Source organism: Meyerozyma guilliermondii, genomic scaffold (assembly GCF_000149425.1).
Source record: "Meyerozyma guilliermondii ATCC 6260 scaffold_1 genomic scaffold, whole genome shotgun sequence".
In the NCBI taxonomy this organism is placed as follows: domain Eukaryota; kingdom Fungi; phylum Ascomycota; class Pichiomycetes; order Serinales; family Debaryomycetaceae; genus Meyerozyma; species Meyerozyma guilliermondii.
Window position 1 is genome coordinate 1,540,650 of NW_001809800.1, and position 16,759 is coordinate 1,557,408.

General features: G+C 44.4%; 12 protein-coding genes and 1 non-coding gene across 13 annotated transcripts; 7 read left to right on the plus strand and 6 right to left on the minus strand. All coding sequences in view use genetic code 12, as the record gives it.

Annotated features, from left to right (window-relative positions):
• Positions 1–224: 224 nt before the first annotated feature.
• Positions 225–1,130, minus strand: YHM1 (Yhm1p; the record flags this gene model as incomplete). The annotated part of the gene is made up of 1 exon (XM_001487448.1): positions 225–1,130. The coding sequence occupies one exon, from the start codon at positions 1,128–1,130 to the stop codon at positions 225–227; it is 906 nt and encodes a 301-aa protein (XP_001487498.2).
• A 59-nt stretch (positions 1,131–1,189) lies between these two features.
• Positions 1,190–2,845, plus strand: PGUG_00876 (uncharacterized protein; the record flags this gene model as incomplete). Its single annotated transcript, XM_001487449.1, has 1 exon — positions 1,190–2,845. The coding sequence occupies one exon, from the start codon at positions 1,190–1,192 to the stop codon at positions 2,843–2,845; it is 1,656 nt and encodes a 551-aa protein (XP_001487499.2).
• Positions 2,846–2,895: 50 nt separating this feature from the next.
• Positions 2,896–3,639, minus strand: ADK1 (adenylate kinase; the record flags this gene model as incomplete). The annotated part of the gene is made up of 1 exon (XM_001487450.1): positions 2,896–3,639. The coding sequence occupies one exon, from the start codon at positions 3,637–3,639 to the stop codon at positions 2,896–2,898; it is 744 nt and encodes a 247-aa protein (XP_001487500.1).
• A 333-nt stretch (positions 3,640–3,972) lies between these two features.
• Positions 3,973–5,211, plus strand: PGUG_00878 (uncharacterized protein; the record flags this gene model as incomplete). Its single annotated transcript, XM_001487451.1, has 1 exon — positions 3,973–5,211. The coding sequence occupies one exon, from the start codon at positions 3,973–3,975 to the stop codon at positions 5,209–5,211; it is 1,239 nt and encodes a 412-aa protein (XP_001487501.2).
• Positions 5,212–5,244: 33 nt separating this feature from the next.
• PGUG_00879 (uncharacterized protein) lies at positions 5,245–6,525 on the plus strand (the record flags this gene model as incomplete). Its single annotated transcript, XM_001487452.1, has 1 exon — positions 5,245–6,525. The coding sequence occupies one exon, from the start codon at positions 5,245–5,247 to the stop codon at positions 6,523–6,525; it is 1,281 nt and encodes a 426-aa protein (XP_001487502.2).
• A 61-nt stretch (positions 6,526–6,586) lies between these two features.
• Positions 6,587–7,864, plus strand: PGUG_00880 (uncharacterized protein; the record flags this gene model as incomplete). Its single annotated transcript, XM_001487453.1, has 1 exon — positions 6,587–7,864. The coding sequence occupies one exon, from the start codon at positions 6,587–6,589 to the stop codon at positions 7,862–7,864; it is 1,278 nt and encodes a 425-aa protein (XP_001487503.2).
• A 25-nt stretch (positions 7,865–7,889) lies between these two features.
• On the minus strand, positions 7,890–9,767 carry MAE1 (malate dehydrogenase (oxaloacetate-decarboxylating); the record flags this gene model as incomplete). Its single annotated transcript, XM_001487454.1, has 1 exon — positions 7,890–9,767. One exon carries the CDS (start codon positions 9,765–9,767, stop codon positions 7,890–7,892), a length of 1,878 nt encoding a protein of 625 aa, XP_001487504.2.
• A 645-nt stretch (positions 9,768–10,412) lies between these two features.
• On the minus strand, positions 10,413–11,573 carry FPG1 (Fpg1p; the record flags this gene model as incomplete). The annotated part of the gene is made up of 1 exon (XM_001487455.1): positions 10,413–11,573. One exon carries the CDS (start codon positions 11,571–11,573, stop codon positions 10,413–10,415), a length of 1,161 nt encoding a protein of 386 aa, XP_001487505.2.
• Positions 11,574–11,797: 224 nt separating this feature from the next.
• On the minus strand, positions 11,798–11,892 carry PGUG_05967. Its single transcript has one exon. It is a non-coding gene; the product is annotated as a tRNA-Met (tRNA).
• A 110-nt stretch (positions 11,893–12,002) lies between these two features.
• On the plus strand, positions 12,003–12,644 carry CTA1 (Cta1p; the record flags this gene model as incomplete). The annotated part of the gene is made up of 1 exon (XM_001487456.1): positions 12,003–12,644. One exon carries the CDS (start codon positions 12,003–12,005, stop codon positions 12,642–12,644), a length of 642 nt encoding a protein of 213 aa, XP_001487506.2.
• A 143-nt stretch (positions 12,645–12,787) lies between these two features.
• COQ3 (hexaprenyldihydroxybenzoate methyltransferase) lies at positions 12,788–13,555 on the minus strand (the record flags this gene model as incomplete). The annotated part of the gene is made up of 1 exon (XM_001487457.1): positions 12,788–13,555. The coding sequence occupies one exon, from the start codon at positions 13,553–13,555 to the stop codon at positions 12,788–12,790; it is 768 nt and encodes a 255-aa protein (XP_001487507.2).
• Positions 13,556–13,653: 98 nt separating this feature from the next.
• PGUG_00885 (uncharacterized protein) lies at positions 13,654–14,613 on the plus strand (the record flags this gene model as incomplete). Its single annotated transcript, XM_001487458.1, has 1 exon — positions 13,654–14,613. One exon carries the CDS (start codon positions 13,654–13,656, stop codon positions 14,611–14,613), a length of 960 nt encoding a protein of 319 aa, XP_001487508.2.
• Positions 14,474–15,913, plus strand: PGUG_00886 (uncharacterized protein; the record flags this gene model as incomplete). The annotated part of the gene is made up of 1 exon (XM_001487459.1): positions 14,474–15,913. One exon carries the CDS (start codon positions 14,474–14,476, stop codon positions 15,911–15,913), a length of 1,440 nt encoding a protein of 479 aa, XP_001487509.2.
• Positions 15,914–16,759: the final 846 nt, after the last annotated feature.

Consider the following 16,759-nt stretch of genomic DNA (forward strand, 5'->3'; position numbering starts at 1 on the left):
CTATTATATTTAGTATATTGACTTTTAAAGCGTACATTAGTACCAGGATCACCTTCATTTTGGAAGATAGAGAAATCCCATTTATTATAATCTAGATGAATTAGCTAAATGCGTGCACGTGCCCACGACAAATACATTGATCACAGAAAGAGTAAATAAAGTACACCCGGTACACCACTTATACGGTTGCAAGTTACAATAATCTATTCACACTATATACATATTTAACCCATCAACTTGTCGAAGGCGGGAATCAACGACTGTGCCAACGCAAACGAGAAAACCAATTTAGGACCTGTAGTCAACAACTTTGGAGTCAACCCTTTGAAGAACGATGTAAAACCTTCGTTCTTGGCCATGTTTCTCAAAATGGTAAGTCCAGATTCTGGATTGTCAAAGTTTTTGTTCTGGATCCGGGTCTTGATCACATCAAGCGGCGCAGACACGATCAACGACGCCGAGGCACCCACAATTGATGTCACAAAATTTTGGGTCCAGGTGGCAGAAGAGTAGTCTTTCAAGCCAAAGATGTATTCCTTGGCAAACGAATTACCACCGAAAAGGGCAAACGAACCAGGAGCGTTTCTGGCTGCGGTCCATCCCCAGCCTCGGTAAAGACCGAAACCTTCGTCTGCCAAAATTTTCAAGAACCCACGACCACGGAAAGACTCTGGGTTTGTTTGACGCTTAATTTTCAAAACATCCAATGGCAACAACACAACCTCACCAATTCCAATCAACGAACCCGCGGTGGCAGACAACAAAGCCTTTCCGGTCTTAGGACCGAACCATGACTCATAAGTGTCTTTGAAGTTGGCGGTCAAAAACTCATTTGCGAACGGTTGACCTCCGTATTTGTAAACTCTTTGCAAAATTTTGTAGCAGGCAGCATAACCAAGGCCAGGGAACAAGGTGAAAAGTCTGGAAACCAAAGCCTTCAGAGCATGTTCCCGAAAAATGACAGAATTAAGCTGAGCGGCAGATGCGATTTTTCCATGATTCGACATCAATCTCTTGGATATGGTATCCACAGGGTGGAAAACGGCAATTTCGCAAATTCCGGCAGACGCCGATCCTAAAACACGGGCAGTACCCGACTGCTTCTTGTCTGTGGCAGCTGGAGGAGACATTCAAGTGGTAGGGAGCCTTTGGAAATTTTTCACCGCGGCTAATCGCTGGTCCTGCACCCATGCCGCGCCCGCGGTGCCAGCTCTTTTACCACCCTTCACCATTTGTGTCTTTTGCACTCCCATTTCTAAGCATCATGTCCATCGTAGATGACTATGCTAGGAGTCTCAACGAGCTAACTTTCAACTCCCAGCCCATAATCAAAACGCTAACTGATATCGCAGGCGAAAATGTTGGTATGGCGGAGGGCATCGCCAATGCCATTTTCAACCGGATTTTAAAATCGATTCCAGAACAAAAATTATTTGCTTTGTATCTCCTCGACTCAGTGTGCAAGACGATCGGATCTCCATATTCCGATATTGCTGGCTCCCAAGTTTTCAACTTGTTTTCTCATGTTTATATGTTGGTTGGTGATGCGGTGCGACAGAAGCTTGTTAAGTTGTTTATCACATGGAAGCAAACCATCACTCGAGATGGGCAGCCATTGTTTCCTCATAGCCAACTAGACCGAATTGAGCAGTTTTTGCAAAAAGCAGGAAGAAACATCAATAATGGAGGCGGTGAAAGTGCCATCTCGAACTCATCGGTGATTGCTGATATCCAGACCTTGATACCTATTTTTGAAAACAAACTCATCAACAACCCCGACCCTCAGCTTTCTGGCCGGTACGAGGCACTCAAGCTGCTCGAAGCTCTTCTCCAAAGTCAACCCATGAACGCTCAAGAACTCCAAGCTGTACAAGTTCAGCTAGCCACCATGAAGCAGCAGGAATTGAGTGGTTTAAACACCCCTGTTGTCACTCCATCAAGCACCGCAGTCGCCACACCTTCCGTCACCCCGGCATCTACCCCTGGACTTCCCCAAGCGCTGTTGGTATTGAGTCAAAATAAACGTGCCAACGATCTCTTCAGTGTGCTCATTGCTTCGGGCCTTGTCAAAGTCGAGCAATCGCTCAAGCCGGGATCTGTACCCAAGTACGAACTCGTATTCCCAGCCACAAAGTATGAGCCTCGCAAGAAAACCCAAGTAACCAATAATGCATTGGAGCAATTGCTTTCAAGTGCCAATTCAAATATCGTACGGTCTGCGTACGACCAGCTCAAATTTAATGAGCTTCTGCATCTCCCCATCGATTCCAAATCTCCAGCAAAGGAATTACAAGATTTCATTAATACTAAAAAGGTTTCTACCAAGACACTTGCTCTACTCTACGATGCGAAACCTTCTCAATGTAGCAGTTGTGGTAAGCGCTTCTCTACTGATGATATGGGTAAAAATAGAAAAAGAATGCATTTAGACTGGCATTTCCGTATCAACAAAAAGCTTGCTACCAGATCCAATGTGCAATCTCGGAATTGGTACTTGGACGATGTTGATTGGGTCAAATTTAAGGAAGATGATTTGCTTGAGTATACTACCACCGAACAAAAGGCTATTGCGGCAGCTCCTCCAGTTCCTACCAAGAACGAGCCAGTGCCTTATGTGGTGGTTCCGCCGTATGAAACCAACATGAACAACAAATGCTTGATATGCCATGAACCAGTTAATGCCGTGCAAAATGAGGATATTGGAGAATGGTGCTGGTACAATTGTATACGGGCACCAGGTGAGCCCAAGACCAGCCGCAAGATTGTCCATGCTACATGCTTCAATGAAACCAAACGAAAAGCGGGTGACGATATTTCACCTCCAGCCAAGAGAGAGCGAGTATAACTACCCATGTATAAAGTATAAGGCTATACACAACTATATTTACATTTAACTTACTGGCCCAAACATTTCAAGATGTCAGTCCACACCTTGGAGGGCTTTTGAGAAGCGTCAATTCCTGACCAGATGCCCGACTTTTTGTAGTACTCGACAATAGGCTCGGTTTGCTTGTGGTAGGTACCCAATCTTTTCTTCAACGCTTCCTCGTTGTCGTCGGATCTTTGCACCAATGGCTCGCCGGTCTGGTCGTCGGTCATCTCCTTCTTTGGTGGGTTGAAGAGCTTGTGGTAAGATCTTCCCGAAGCTGGGTGAACCAAACGACCGGTGATTCTGTCCACCAACAATTGGTCCTCGATTTTCAACTCAACAGCTTTTTGCAAAGGAGTCTTTCTGTCCTCCAACATGGAGTCTAATTTCTCGGCCTGGGGAATGGTTCTTGGGAACCCGTCCAAAATAAATCCCTGGGAACATTCCTTGTTGTTTTCCAACTCGGACTTGATCATGTTCACCATGATCTCATCAGACACCAAACCACCTTGGTCCATGATTTTTTTGGCCTGGACACCCAACTCGGTCTTGGCTGTCACCTGTGCCCTCAACATATCTCCAGTAGCCAAGTGACAAGCGCAAAACTTTTCCTTCAAGTTTGGAGCTTGGGTTCCTTTTCCAGCACCAGGAGGTCCAATCAACACCATTCTAATGGATTTGGGAACATTTGGAACGATTCCGGCCTTCTTTTCCAACTGGGTGATTCTGTCTTGCAATTGGTTCACTACTTGCTTCAAATCGTCTGACATGGTATGTGTTGGAGATATGCGCTGTGATTGGACTTTTTCATCGCCCGACGGTTTTGTGTAACGTGCGGTTTTAGGAACCGGGGTCCGACGAGCTGCAGGACCAGCCGGTGGTCCGGCTCCGGTGATAGACTGCGCTCAACTTACTATGTATATAAGTAGAGAGAGTTCTAATTAGTGTTTCAATTAAAGTTTTAATTTATGTGATATTGGTATTTTCAGCTTTTTTTGCAACTTTTCATTTTGCAACTTCGCATTCCATCTCCCCGCAAATTGCATATGACAATGAACTTATAACTACAGGTTTCGCAACGTCCACTCGACCAACTTCTTCTCATGATCAGTGCAATTGGATTTTTGACCCTATTGTCGATTCCCATTCGAATTTTAGTTGTGATTTTCAAGTACTATGCGGGAACCATTCCGTACAGAAAGTTCCGAAACGACTTGCGCCAATGTATTAGAATGACCATTTTCCGAACCGCGTTGAGTCTCACCAACAAAGACTGCTACTACATTGCACTTCTCAGCAATAGGTTCATTTTGAACAAAGTGATGAAATTGAAGCACAAAACTATCGCCGACCGTCTTCCTGGCTACGGTCTGAGGTACGATGCCAATTCGTTGTGGTTGGTAAAACAGCCAAACAGAAACAACGACGACCCAATTATGATATACAGCCATGGTGGCGGGTTCTTCTTGCAAACAGAAGCTCCGCAGGTCGAATCCATGCTTGCTATGTACAAACTCTTGGACGAAGACAAAAAGAAGCGAATTTCCATTCTCGCCTTGGACTACAAATTGACGTCCCATGGGTTTAAAGTACCGTACCAATTGGGTCAATTGCACGAAACGTACCAGAGATTGGTGGATGCTGGCAACACTCATATTATTCTTGCCGGTGACTCTGCTGGTGGAAACTTATCCATTGGTTATACTCAATACCTTAAACGATACTCCACGAAATCTCCAATTGTGTATCCCAAAACCTTGCTCTTGTTAAGTCCATGGGTCAATATCGTTCCTCATGACGACGCGTTCACCCCATCCAAATCGTTCTTTGATAACGACGGCTACGACATGATTCGGCACAGTTATTTCACCGAGACCGAACTCCGCGATATGTTCGATGTTGATGTCAATGATCCTATGATCTCGCCCGTGACCCAGCCAGATATAAAGAGAGAGGATTGGGACTTGCCCAACTACCGTAATCCTAATCACAATATATTTCTTTTGTGTGGAGAAGACGAAGCGTTCCGCGACGATATCTTGAGATGGGCCGAAGGTGCGTTGGACGTGCCGTATTTTTCTACCATCAAATACGGCAATTCCGATCAATTGTTCAACCTCAAGACTCACCTGCACCTCCGCAAGGGAAACCCCAATCATTGCCGCTTAGACTTCTATATTGAGCCGTGGGGAGTCCACGATGCTGCACTCTTTTTCGAGAACCATCTTCTCAAACGCATCCTCAAAGTGGAGAAAAGTGGGGGTACAATCAGCTTTAGGGATTTAGGGGATGAATTCTTCGGACTTAAACGTGCTGCTTCATTCTTGAATGACGTAATATGAACTAGATATGGACTATAAAGATGCGAACTATCCATGCATTATCTACCCCACATTCTCCCCCGCACTCTGAAAAATATGCTCTCAGCCGGAACCATTTGCAAACTTGCAACCCTTCCAGTACGACTTCTATGGGTGACCATTCTGTACTATTTGGGCTACCCTGCGTTCAGGAGATATCATAACGACTTAATTTCCTGCCTCAAATTGACGTTTTTCAGAGATGTCTTGGCATATAGTTTTCCCGATTACCAGTATATTCCCAGTCTTTCCAATGACTATATTATTAATAGTGTGTTGCCATTGGCATTCGGAATAGAAAAAGAACTGATCCCTGGATACGGTACACGCCATGATAAGAATTCTATTTGGCTTGTCAAGCAACCTGATAGGAAACCATCCGATCCAATCTTGATCTATCTTCATGGTGGAGGTTACTTTTTGCAAACAACCCCAACCCAACCGGTATCAATGCTTTCCATATACAAGCTTCTTGACCCTGAGATTCAGTCCAAATTGTCCATTTTGTATCTAGACTACAAATTGACCTCAAGAGGGTTCTCCGTCCCTCACCAATTGGGCCAGTTACATGAAACATACGAGGCTCTCATAGACGCTGGAAACACCAATATTATGTTATGTGGAGATTCTGCAGGCGGAAACTTGGCCGTGGGATACACTCAGTACTTGAAGAAAGTCGGGAGTCGTCATTTGGTTCAACCAACAGCATTGGTTCTCATCAGTCCTTGGCTTGATATCAAGCCAACTGATGAAAATTGGCAGCCATCTCGTTCATATTATGAGAATGAAAAGCGCGATATGATCAGGTTTGGTGCTTTTAAAGGCGATATGCTCAAGGAAGGTTTTGGAACCGTTGATCGCAGTGACCCCATATACTGTCCTGCCCAACATCCAATTGACAAAGCTGATTGGGAAATCGACTGCTATAAAGATGCCAACCATAGTGTATTCATGGTATGTGGTGAGGATGAGTCTTTTAGAGACGAAGACTTGAGATGGGCAGAGGCGGTATTGGATGTTCCTTTGTACTCATCTGTTCGCTACGGGAACTCAAAAGGAAAGTATGATCCTCAAATCCACCATTTCCATCGGGATGGAGATACCAACCATTGCAGAACCGATGTCTACGTTGAGCCATGGGGTATTCATGATGCTGTCTTTTTTTTCGAGAACCCAGTCATAAGTGAAATTAATGCGGCCGAGGCTAAAGGTCTGAAACTTGGTTATGATGACTTGAGTGACAAATATTTCGGTATCAGGCGGGCGGCAAAGTTCCTTAATGATATTATTGGATAGGTTCTTAAGTATCTCAAATTGACTTTTTGCACCCAAAAATTTTGTTCCCCTGCATGTGTCAATGCACCTCACGGTTTACCCCACATTCGAATTTTTCTTTCCAATGTTTTCACTTCGTGGTTTATTGAACTTACTTTCGCTTCCCATAAGGCTCTTGTGGGTCACTATTCAATACTTTAATGGTTCAGTTCCATTCAGAAAGTATAAAAATGATTTGATCTCGTGCTACAAGATGACATTTTTCATTGCCTTTTTGACAATGAATTTCGGTGACTACAAATATATTCCTGCTCTCAGCAACGCCTATATTATCAACAAAATTCTTCCAGGACGATTCAAAATTAGAAAGGAGACACTTCCTGGTTATGGTGCTCGTTACGATGCCAATTCCATCTGGCTCGTCAAGCAACCTCACCGGAAGCCAACAGACCCAATTATGATTTATATCCACGGTGGTGCATATTTATTGCAGACTGTTCCAACTCAACCTGCTTCCATTGTGGCGGTTTACAAACTTCTTGACAAAGACGTTCAATCGAAACTTTCAATTCTATTTCTCGACTACAAGTTGACTTCCAAAGGGTTCAAGATTCCCCACCAAATGGGTCAATTGCACGAAACCTACACCAAATTAGTCCTGGAAGGGAACAAGAATTTGTTTCTTTGTGGAGATTCTGCTGGTGGAAACTTGGCTGTTGGTTACACTCAGTATTTGGATAAGGTTGCAAGTCGCCATATTCTTCGTCCCAAATCATTGATTCTTATCAGTCCTTGGTTGGACATGAGTCCTGGTGACGAGAACTGGAAACCTTCTCGATCCTATTACCAGAACTACAAGTATGATATGATCAAGTTTCACTCGTTTAAAGGCGACAAATTCAAAGATTCTTTTGCATGTGAAAAAAATGATATTCTTTATTGCCCAGGAAAAGATCCCATTAAGAAAGAAGATTGGGACATTGAGTGTTATACCGACTCCGACCATAGTGTTTTCTTGATTTGTGGAGAAGACGAGAGTTTTAGAGACGAAGATTTGAAATGGGCAGAAAAGGTGTTGGACGTACCGTCATATTCCTCTGTGAAATATGGTTATTCTACTGGCAATTTTGATCCAGAAATTCACCACTTTCATCGAATTAGTGACGTGAACCACTGTCTTGCTGAGGTTTATGTCGAGCCCTGGGGAATTCACGAAGCCAGTGTGCTTATGGAAACCGAGATTTTGTTCACTATCAATTCAATTGAATCAGAAGGTGGAAAATTGAGCTTTCGTGATGTGAGCGATAAGCATTTTGGAATCGTACGTATTGCAAAGTTCTTGAACGATATAATTGAATAGATAGTATCAGTCTAGCTCTATAAGATTAGTGTTGGAAAGTGTGGATCTCGGGGACATGCTCAACTTTAACAAGCGGTCTATAAATGGGTCTCCACATTTGTGATTGAACCCACTTTAAACACTCATTGAAGTCTCGAGGTACATGGACCATTCCTCCGTCTGGTCTCTTTTCGCTTTCTACTCTGGAGGTACCTTCTTCTAAGGATTGTAAGATGAAAGCAGTAGCTACCTTAGCGCTCACCTCGTCGATTTCTTCCAATCTGGGAAGCAATCCGTTTTTAGGATTCTCCATCTTGGGAGACAACGATGCAAGTTGGTCAACGGCAGCAGAAATCATGGAGTCGGAAATGGTGGAACATCTGGACAAAACTGCTCCCAAACCAATTCCAGGGAATGTGAAGCAATTATTGTTCTCGGAAATGACATATCCATTGACAGGTTGGAAGGGTGATCCGGTTGCAATCAATGCATTGTTATCAGTCCATTTCATCAAGTCCTCTGGGATAGCCTCGTGCAAACGAGTAGGGTTTGACAAGGGGAAAATGATTGGTTGCTTATTGTGCTCGTACATGGCTCTCACCACTTCTTCAGTGAAAGCTCCCGGTTGTGTGGAACATCCCACAAGGGCCGTAGGTTTAACCTTTTTGATCACTTCCACCAAATTCTTTGTATCGATACCCTCCCAGTCGGCATCGTCATCAGCATAGCGTTTCTGGCCCTCGGTAGAATCATCATAAGATTTCAAAATCAAACCTCTTCTGTCCATACAGTGGATGGACTTGCATGCTTCTTCTGTGGTAGCACCATGGCTGCGCATATGGTTAACGATTTGATCTGCAATTCCCAACCCTGCGGAACCTGCTCCGTAAATCAACACTTTGGAGTCAAGAAGATTACGATTTGTGAATTTCAATGCTGCAGTCATCGAGGCCATAACCACAGCTCCGGTACCCTGGATATCGTCATTGAATGAAGGAATTGCTTGGCGATATTTGTGTAACATTGTACGTCCAGTGGAGACGCCAAAGTCTTCGTAATGGAGTACTGCGCTAGGAAACCGTTCTTTGACTGCGGTGATGAACTTGTCGATAAAGTCCCAGTATTGTTCACCACGGACTCTTGGAAACTTGTTGCCCATGTACAAGTCGTCAGAAAGAAGTTTTTCGTTATTAGTTCCCGTATCCAACACAACTGGCAAAGTTCTACCAGGATGAATACCTCCACATAATGTCATAAGTCCCAATTTTGCAATTGCAATTCTTACACCACCCACACCTTGGTCTCCGATACCCAAGATGCTCTCTCCATCAGAAACGACAATGTAGTCGATATCTTTGTCTTCTCCGTAGGACGCAAGACGCTGAGGAATGCTATCAGGATCATTGATATCTAAGAAACATCCTTCAGGTTTACGGAACCGATGGGAGTATGCGGCAATGGCATCTCCTTCAGTGGGAGTGTAGATGATGGGTAACATTTCACGAATGTGTTTTCTGACCAATTCATAGTAAAGAACCTTATTCTGCATTCTCATCGACACCAAAAAGTCATTTTTGGCTAATGGTGTTTTCAAGTAGGAAAATTGGGCATATGCTCTCCCCACTTGTTCCTCAAGGGTATTGACCTGGGAAGGTAATAAACCCGTCAATTTGAATGCCTCACGTTCTTGTCTGGTGAACGCTGAACCCTTGTTGAAAATTGGAGAGTTAAGAATTTGAAACCCTTCGAGATCACATTCAATGGCCCCTTCAATTGACAAACGGGTAGTCTTGGGTTTAAGAGATTCTATAGCAGCTCTTATTCCCACTGGGGTTTTGATGGTATGTGTGTGCACAGACTGGTGCTCGGCATTAGCTGCCGCCTTCTTGGCCAGACTAGAAAGAAACCTGAAGTTACGAAGCATGATTGCAAAGAAAGGAACCGATTTGGAAACCGATGTGGAAAGCAAGATTGAAGAAATCGGCTATCGGGAAATGCGGCTGAGCGGGCCAGCGGAATGGGGCTGAAAAAGGATGTACTAAAACCACGACACCTGTGGCTAATAAATTTTCTGGAAATGCTGCAAACGAGATCAATTAATATGGTGTTGCTTCGTGCATATGTCCGCGGTAAGAATCGGGACCAGTAGCGGGGCGTTGCCGCGATCGGAAGGTGAGGGGAGCGGAATCGGCGGTGGCTCAATATGGCAATTGTAGAGGAGTAATTGCTTGACAGGTAAGTGTACAATTTATAGAGTGTGGAGGTGATTACTAGAATGTCAAAACTTTAGAGTAGGTTGGTGTGCTTGGCTTTTGGATCTGAATTTTTCCGGCGCCGAAAGTCCGGTTCCATCTCCGACTCCGCGATGGGTCGGAGAATTTCGGAACGCGGGAGGGGTGCAGGCGTCAGTCCACCCAACGCAATAGTGGGGTGTACGGCGTTGGGGAGAGAGACGGTGCAAGGAGGGCGCAAGAGGGTTCAATAAAAGGATGGGGGCATGAGTGGGGGAGATTGTTTGTGAATTTTTGAGCTAGTCAGAGATCGCACTGACATAATTATCGTAGCCTTATCATTTCGTGGATTTTTTTTTTCGCAGCCCTCCAGCCGCACCTGAAGCAAGCCTTTTGGTTCGCGTACTCTCACCATCGTCTTCAGCTTTCGTCTCATTGTCTTTCTTAACTTTTGTCTCACCGTCTTCCGCTTTCTTTTTCACTTTTTTGACTTTTTCTTTCTCTTTGTCTTCCGTCTTTTGATTCTTTAGCATTTTTTGCAACTCGGGCACAAAACACGATGTCCTTCCACCAACGGTTCCATGGTCAACTTGGTAGCCTTCTTTTGTTTTGCTCTTTTCTTGTTTTCTGCCCTTTCCCCATCGATATGGCATGAGCCAATTGTCTGGAAATTGCGTCACTTCTCCCTCCACAGAGACACAATACTCACAAACATATATGAGAGCATTGTAAAGTTCCTTAATAACCTGGCTCACATTTCCATCATTAGATATTTTACTGGAAATTACCTCGTTGGGATGAAGCCGAGCATGGTAGATGATCTCATCTGCTACCCAGTTGCCGACTCCAGAGAATAATTCTTGCTCCAAAAGCATGCTTTTGATGGGTTTTTTCTTTAGTAAAACCAAATCGTTAAATTCTTGTAACAGAAGCCGTGGTCTACCATGATGGTGAGGATCAGGATCTCCATACACAAATTTATCCGTGGTTTTTCCCTCTGCCAGCTTGGAATAATCAGGACCTAAAGATTTGAGAGGAGCCTCTTCCATCAATAGTTCGTCACTTTGAACCGTTTCTCCTGTTAAAAGTCTCACTCGTCCAAGTCGCCGAGGGTCCACGAATGCCAATTCAATCACCTCTCCATTTTCTCTCTCGAGATCCATTTCAAACTTGACGAATTTGGGCGGCCATTCTTCATCTTTTACATCGTCTTTCGTATCCTTATCGTCTTTCGGAACCGTAACTGTTTCCGTAGTTTCTTGCTTGACCGCAACCTTCATTTTTTCTAGAACCTTTTTGTCGCCTCCATTCTCCATAAAAGTCAAATGAGAGTCGATATTGCGTAACTTGATCATTCCGGTCATTCCAAAATGCATCAAAAGGACTCCACTAGGAGCTTTGGCCAAATCAGGTCCATTGGCCAAGTTCAATCGCATCCAGAAATACTTGCCATGTCTGCCCACAGAGTCGATCCGGGAACCCAAAAGGGTGTTTTTCATTGTTTCCACCTCATTTTCAGCATCCACAGCTGTTTTCAAAGCAGGAAAAAGCAACGGATCATTTTTCAAAATCACACTAGAAATCTTACACCCCAAGACATTGCGTCGTAAAAGAGCCACAACGTGAGCAACCTGTGTTAGAAAGGCTTATTGTGCTACTGTAGTTGGTGGTACATACTTCAGCGACTTCAGGCATTATCAAATTAAAAAAAGCAAAAAAAGAATGCTCCACGGCAGGTTCGAACTGTCGACCTTCAGATTTCACAGCGCGCGAACGCGAACTATGAGACTGACGCTCTGCCAACTGAGCTAGTGAAGCATCCGCTGGTCGAAACCGAACGTGCGGGATTAAGACGTTGCTCGCACACCTTTGGCTTATTGTGCGGTTTATCTTTACTTCCTGTCTTCATCACAAACTCTTGCCACACCATGAACAGACTATTTGGAGCCAAAAACACCGCACCAAAACCGTCCCTAGATGACGCTGTAAGCAATATTTCAGATAGAGTGGGCTCACTTGACGTTAAACTCACCAAAATCAACTCTGAACTTTCCACTTATCAACAGAAAATGGCACGAATGAGAGATGGACCCGGGAAACTGGCGTTGAAACAAAAGGCACTCAAGCTCCTTCGACAGAGAAAGCAAATTGAGAGTCAAAGAGACCAGCTTGAGAACCAATCATGGAATATGACCCAGGCACAAATGACGACAGATAACCTAAAGAATACCATGATTACGGTGGACGCCATGAAGGCAGCAAACAAGCAATTGAAGAAGACATACGGCAAGATCGACATCGATAAGATAGAAGCATTGCAGGACGAAATGTTGGATCTTATCGACAAATCGAATGAGCTCCAGGAATCGCTTCTGATGTCGCAAGATGTGGCTGACGATATCAGCGAATCAGAATTGGATGCTGAGCTTGAAGCCTTGGGAGAAGAGATGGACTACGAGGCTGAAATGACTGAGGGTATACCCAGCTATTTGAGTGAAGAAGCGCCAGCCGCGGACAACCTTCCCACGTTCATTGACGAAGAGGAGGAGAAGACGAAGATTGCGGAGTAAAAAAAAGGGGAATAAGTACTCCAAAGAGAGCGGAAAAGGGAACAAAGGTGACAATAGTGGTGAAAAGAAGGGAACCAGAGCAACAATTGAGTGGATTAAAGTAATGACGTAAATTGGTGGAATGAAATGAATGGTGGAGATTTCTACTTCACACGCCTGATTGCCATAAAGTAGTTGCCCACCAGCGCTGTCTCAGTGAATTTCCAGCCGTACGCCGGCAAATATATACATCCTTTGCTGTCCGTGACGACAAAGTCGGGTCTATTGGTCTTGACCCAATCACTTATTTCATACTCATTAATATACTTTTCCACATTGTGGGTGCCCACAGGGACAATACGGAGTATATGCTCTCCCATGAAAATGGTAGTGAACCAACTGATAGGATCACGGTTGATGGTAGAGAGAAAAAGCCATCCGCCCACCTCGAGATGATCCATGGCCGCACTCAACACTTGGGCTGGATACTTGACGTGTTCCAACATTTCGAACATGGTTATGACATCGTACTTTTCCGTGTCTTTGACATCTTCAATTGCCTGTAATTCGTAGCTAATTTTACCCTGGTCTCGTAATATGGGATCTTTCTTCATATGGAGCTTCGCAGCTTCAATGACATCTGGCGACAAGTCGATGCCTTTCACATGGTCTACGTACTTGAGACGGGCCATTGACTCGGCCAAGATACCCCCGCCACATCCCACGTCGAGAACTTGAAGTTTGCTCTCATCTAGCAACTCGTCCCTTTTCAGTTCCTGCTCATCAACGATTCGCAATCGTATAGGACGAGGAAGTAGGTCCAAATTGTACGGCGGAATATAAATACTCTCCTCCTCGGGAGTATCTTTGCTATTCAATTGGAGATTGGTTCGTATCGTGTCCACTATGAAGTCCATTCGAAGTAAGTTCATCTTGTGCAAGATCCGCTGTGGACCATTTACATCCCACCAAGTGGACGCGAGAGCATTAAAATGCTTTAATTCGTCTTCGCTGGCGGTGGTGAGCTTCGATGCCCATCTTCGACCTCTGCACCTGTCTTGCGAGCCGAGAAAAAGCAGCGGTGGCTGCTATACGTGGTCTCATGTATAAAGAGTTGAGAAATTCAAAGTCGGCGAAATTGCGAAATTGCAAACTTGAACTTTACATGGCCGAAGAAGGACTCGCTACCCTGCGCGCACGCCGAGCAAATGCGGGCTCCAGGCTCAAGCAGTTGATAGCTATGGAAGACGACGTTTCGGAAAAGCAACGTTTTGTGCCCGATGAGGAAGATGAAGTGGCACTTTTGTTTGCGGAAGATGAGAACGATGAAGAGGTTCGATCCAGCAGCGATGACGAGGAAGGCCTGGAAAACGATAATGAAGATGACGAGGACAATGCCAGCGCTGATGAGCAGTCAGATAATGAAGATCAAACCAAAGAAGTTTCAGGATCTCGCAAAAGAGCCACTCCAGACGATGAAATGCTTTCGTCTTCTGATCTTTCTGGATCTGACACAGACGAAAGTGAAGGAGAAAAAGAACTAGAAAACCAGGAAAAACTCAAGAAACGTAGACAGCGACGAGCCAAGACGGTGGTACCTGCTATCAAGAAGCTCAAACCTGCACCACCCAAGCCTAAACCAAAGAAGCAATTGACGGCGTCCGAATCGCTCATGCGATCACAGAGATCTTCCTCGCGAGCCTCTGCCATCGAAAGCAAACAAGCGTTGGTGCAAAAGTTGAAAAAGGACGAAAAAAGACGTGCTGCAATGGCACCGGTGGTTCGTCCCAAATACGTCGAGCTCACACAAGAAGAACGGCTTCTTGAAGCAGTGGAAACCGAACGAGTAAATGTCAAGTCGCTTAACGAATTCATGGACCAAGAAACTCCAAAAAAAAGAAATGCAGCGCCAACTTTTGCTTCTGAGGCGGAAGAGGCTTCGAAATATCATTCGTTTGGTGAGTCAGGAGTCTTTTGTAACTCCTACTGAAGAAGTCGAAGAGGCTCGCTATGTACATGACTACATCAACGGACGGCTGAAGAAGAAACCTGGACGCAAAAGAAAGGAGCGTGAAGAGAGGAGAGAGCGTTTACCTGGTGACATTGATCCTGATTTGCCATACTATAGACGAGAGATGTGGGAAAAGCGACTCAAAGTTGGAGGAAGATTTGCGAAAAAAGGCAGAAAAGGTACGACTGTGAAAAGAATGCCGATAAAAAGGATGTCGTTTCTGTGGATGAATCTTCTGAGCGGAAAGAAGGTGAACCGGTTGCAGAAAGCACTGAAAAGATCAGTGTGGAGCAGCCAGAAAAAGCTGCATATTCTGGAAGATGCCAAAGAAATCAAGGAGATTAAAGAGTCCATAGTAGCCGAAGAGACCAAACCAGTACCTCCCAATCAGGAGCAAAATGTTTCTGAAAAAGTTATACCATCAACAGACGAGCCAAAGAGTACGGCTGAGTCAAACAATGAACCTGTTACCGATATCAAGGGTGAGGATGTTGTGGAGACTCTTAATGGAAACAGACCAGAGGAAAATAATACGCATGTTCCAGAAGAAACCACAAATAAGAGCCCTACTCCTTCCAGTAAGCAAGTCAAATTTGCCGACAACGAGGGTTCGGTAATGGACAAAGAGGGAACGCTTGAAGAAGGTGCCGAGGTCTTTGAAGGTCCTGTTCAGCGCATAGCTCGAAACATGATTTATTTCCTTGAATTGGACGAAAAGATTGACAATGTCAAGCTTAAAGCATACCTTTTTGGCGAGCAGTCTCTTTTGCCAGCTTCGAGAAGATACCGTGATTTAGAAACAATTGTACGAATTGGTCAGGCGGTGAATCCTTACGCCGTGGTGAAAGATGAACGAGATGAGCTCTTGGAGCCAGCGACCGAATTGACAGAGGAAGATTCTCGGTTTGATGAACTTAAAAAGTTGCCCAAGCTAGGAGTAACAGAAATGATTTATGAAGACGATGAAGACGAAATGGAGGAAGAAACTGCTGAAATTGTGTTGAATACCGAGGCTCCCAGTGGTCTCTACTTGCCCAATGGAAACAAAAAGGCTTGTCTCATTTCCGGTGCTGAAGTTCGATACTTTGATCCGGCTCTTGGGGTGCCCTACAGCACAGTGGAGGTTTACAAGTTATTGAAACAGATGGAAACGGGTACTATTCCTTGGTACTCTATAGAACGAGGGTACAACGACTTTGGCTCTGCGGAAATCTACCTCGGATCTAGGGACGGTGAAGTTAGACATGCCAAGGGTGTACCGGAAGGGTTTGATGGGTGAATAGTTTGATACTATAAATTATAATCTAAACAGGTCTATTTAGTCGCTCAAGCGTATTTGATCGGCTGAGCAATTGTTCAAGCTTAGCCTTTTTAATCTGTGGCGTGCTGAACGTCTCTTTCGTGTGCCTCGATCAAGTCGCTTTGAAACTTGATTAATTTCTGTTTCAATTCCGGAACAAACACTCGAAGGATTTCCGACTTGTGGTCAGAACTATCTATCTCGAAAACATAGTCGTCTTCGTCTTGGTCATGAACAAATTCCGGGACTACGATAGTCGCCAGAAACTTGTCCTCTTCACTTGCCGAGGTTCCAGCAATGGAAAATTCAAGTTTCATGTCATATATACACAAAACCTTCCCCTTTCTCTGGGTGACATCACAGTCACCAGAAATCGAAACTACATTGTCAAGAACAAACTTTAAATCACCGGACTCGGCCGAGGTATTTACTACGTTTTCCTGGAAATATTCCTTCGTCCAAGGAAGACAATTCTTGTCGACCCAGTGCCTATGTTAGCATTTGTGAGGAAGTGGTAGTTGCATGTAACTTACCAGTTGTTAGGATTGTGTACAACCATCTGTTGAGAATAAGCGTATCGTTTCTCAATCTGGATTCTATACCCTTCGATGGATCTGGGTGCACTGGTGTGAGTCGGCTGCAAAAAGACAAATTGAATTAAGATTTAAAACAAGAATCATAAACATGTTGATCATTAGGGGTAACTTGAGAGTTCTTTTCTTAAATTTGAGACTATTGTTTGGTCAGTACTTTAAACACTTTTATTGAAAACAATTATGCTAATCATGGTCAGCTGATATGAAGGAAAGTGATATGCGAATGAAT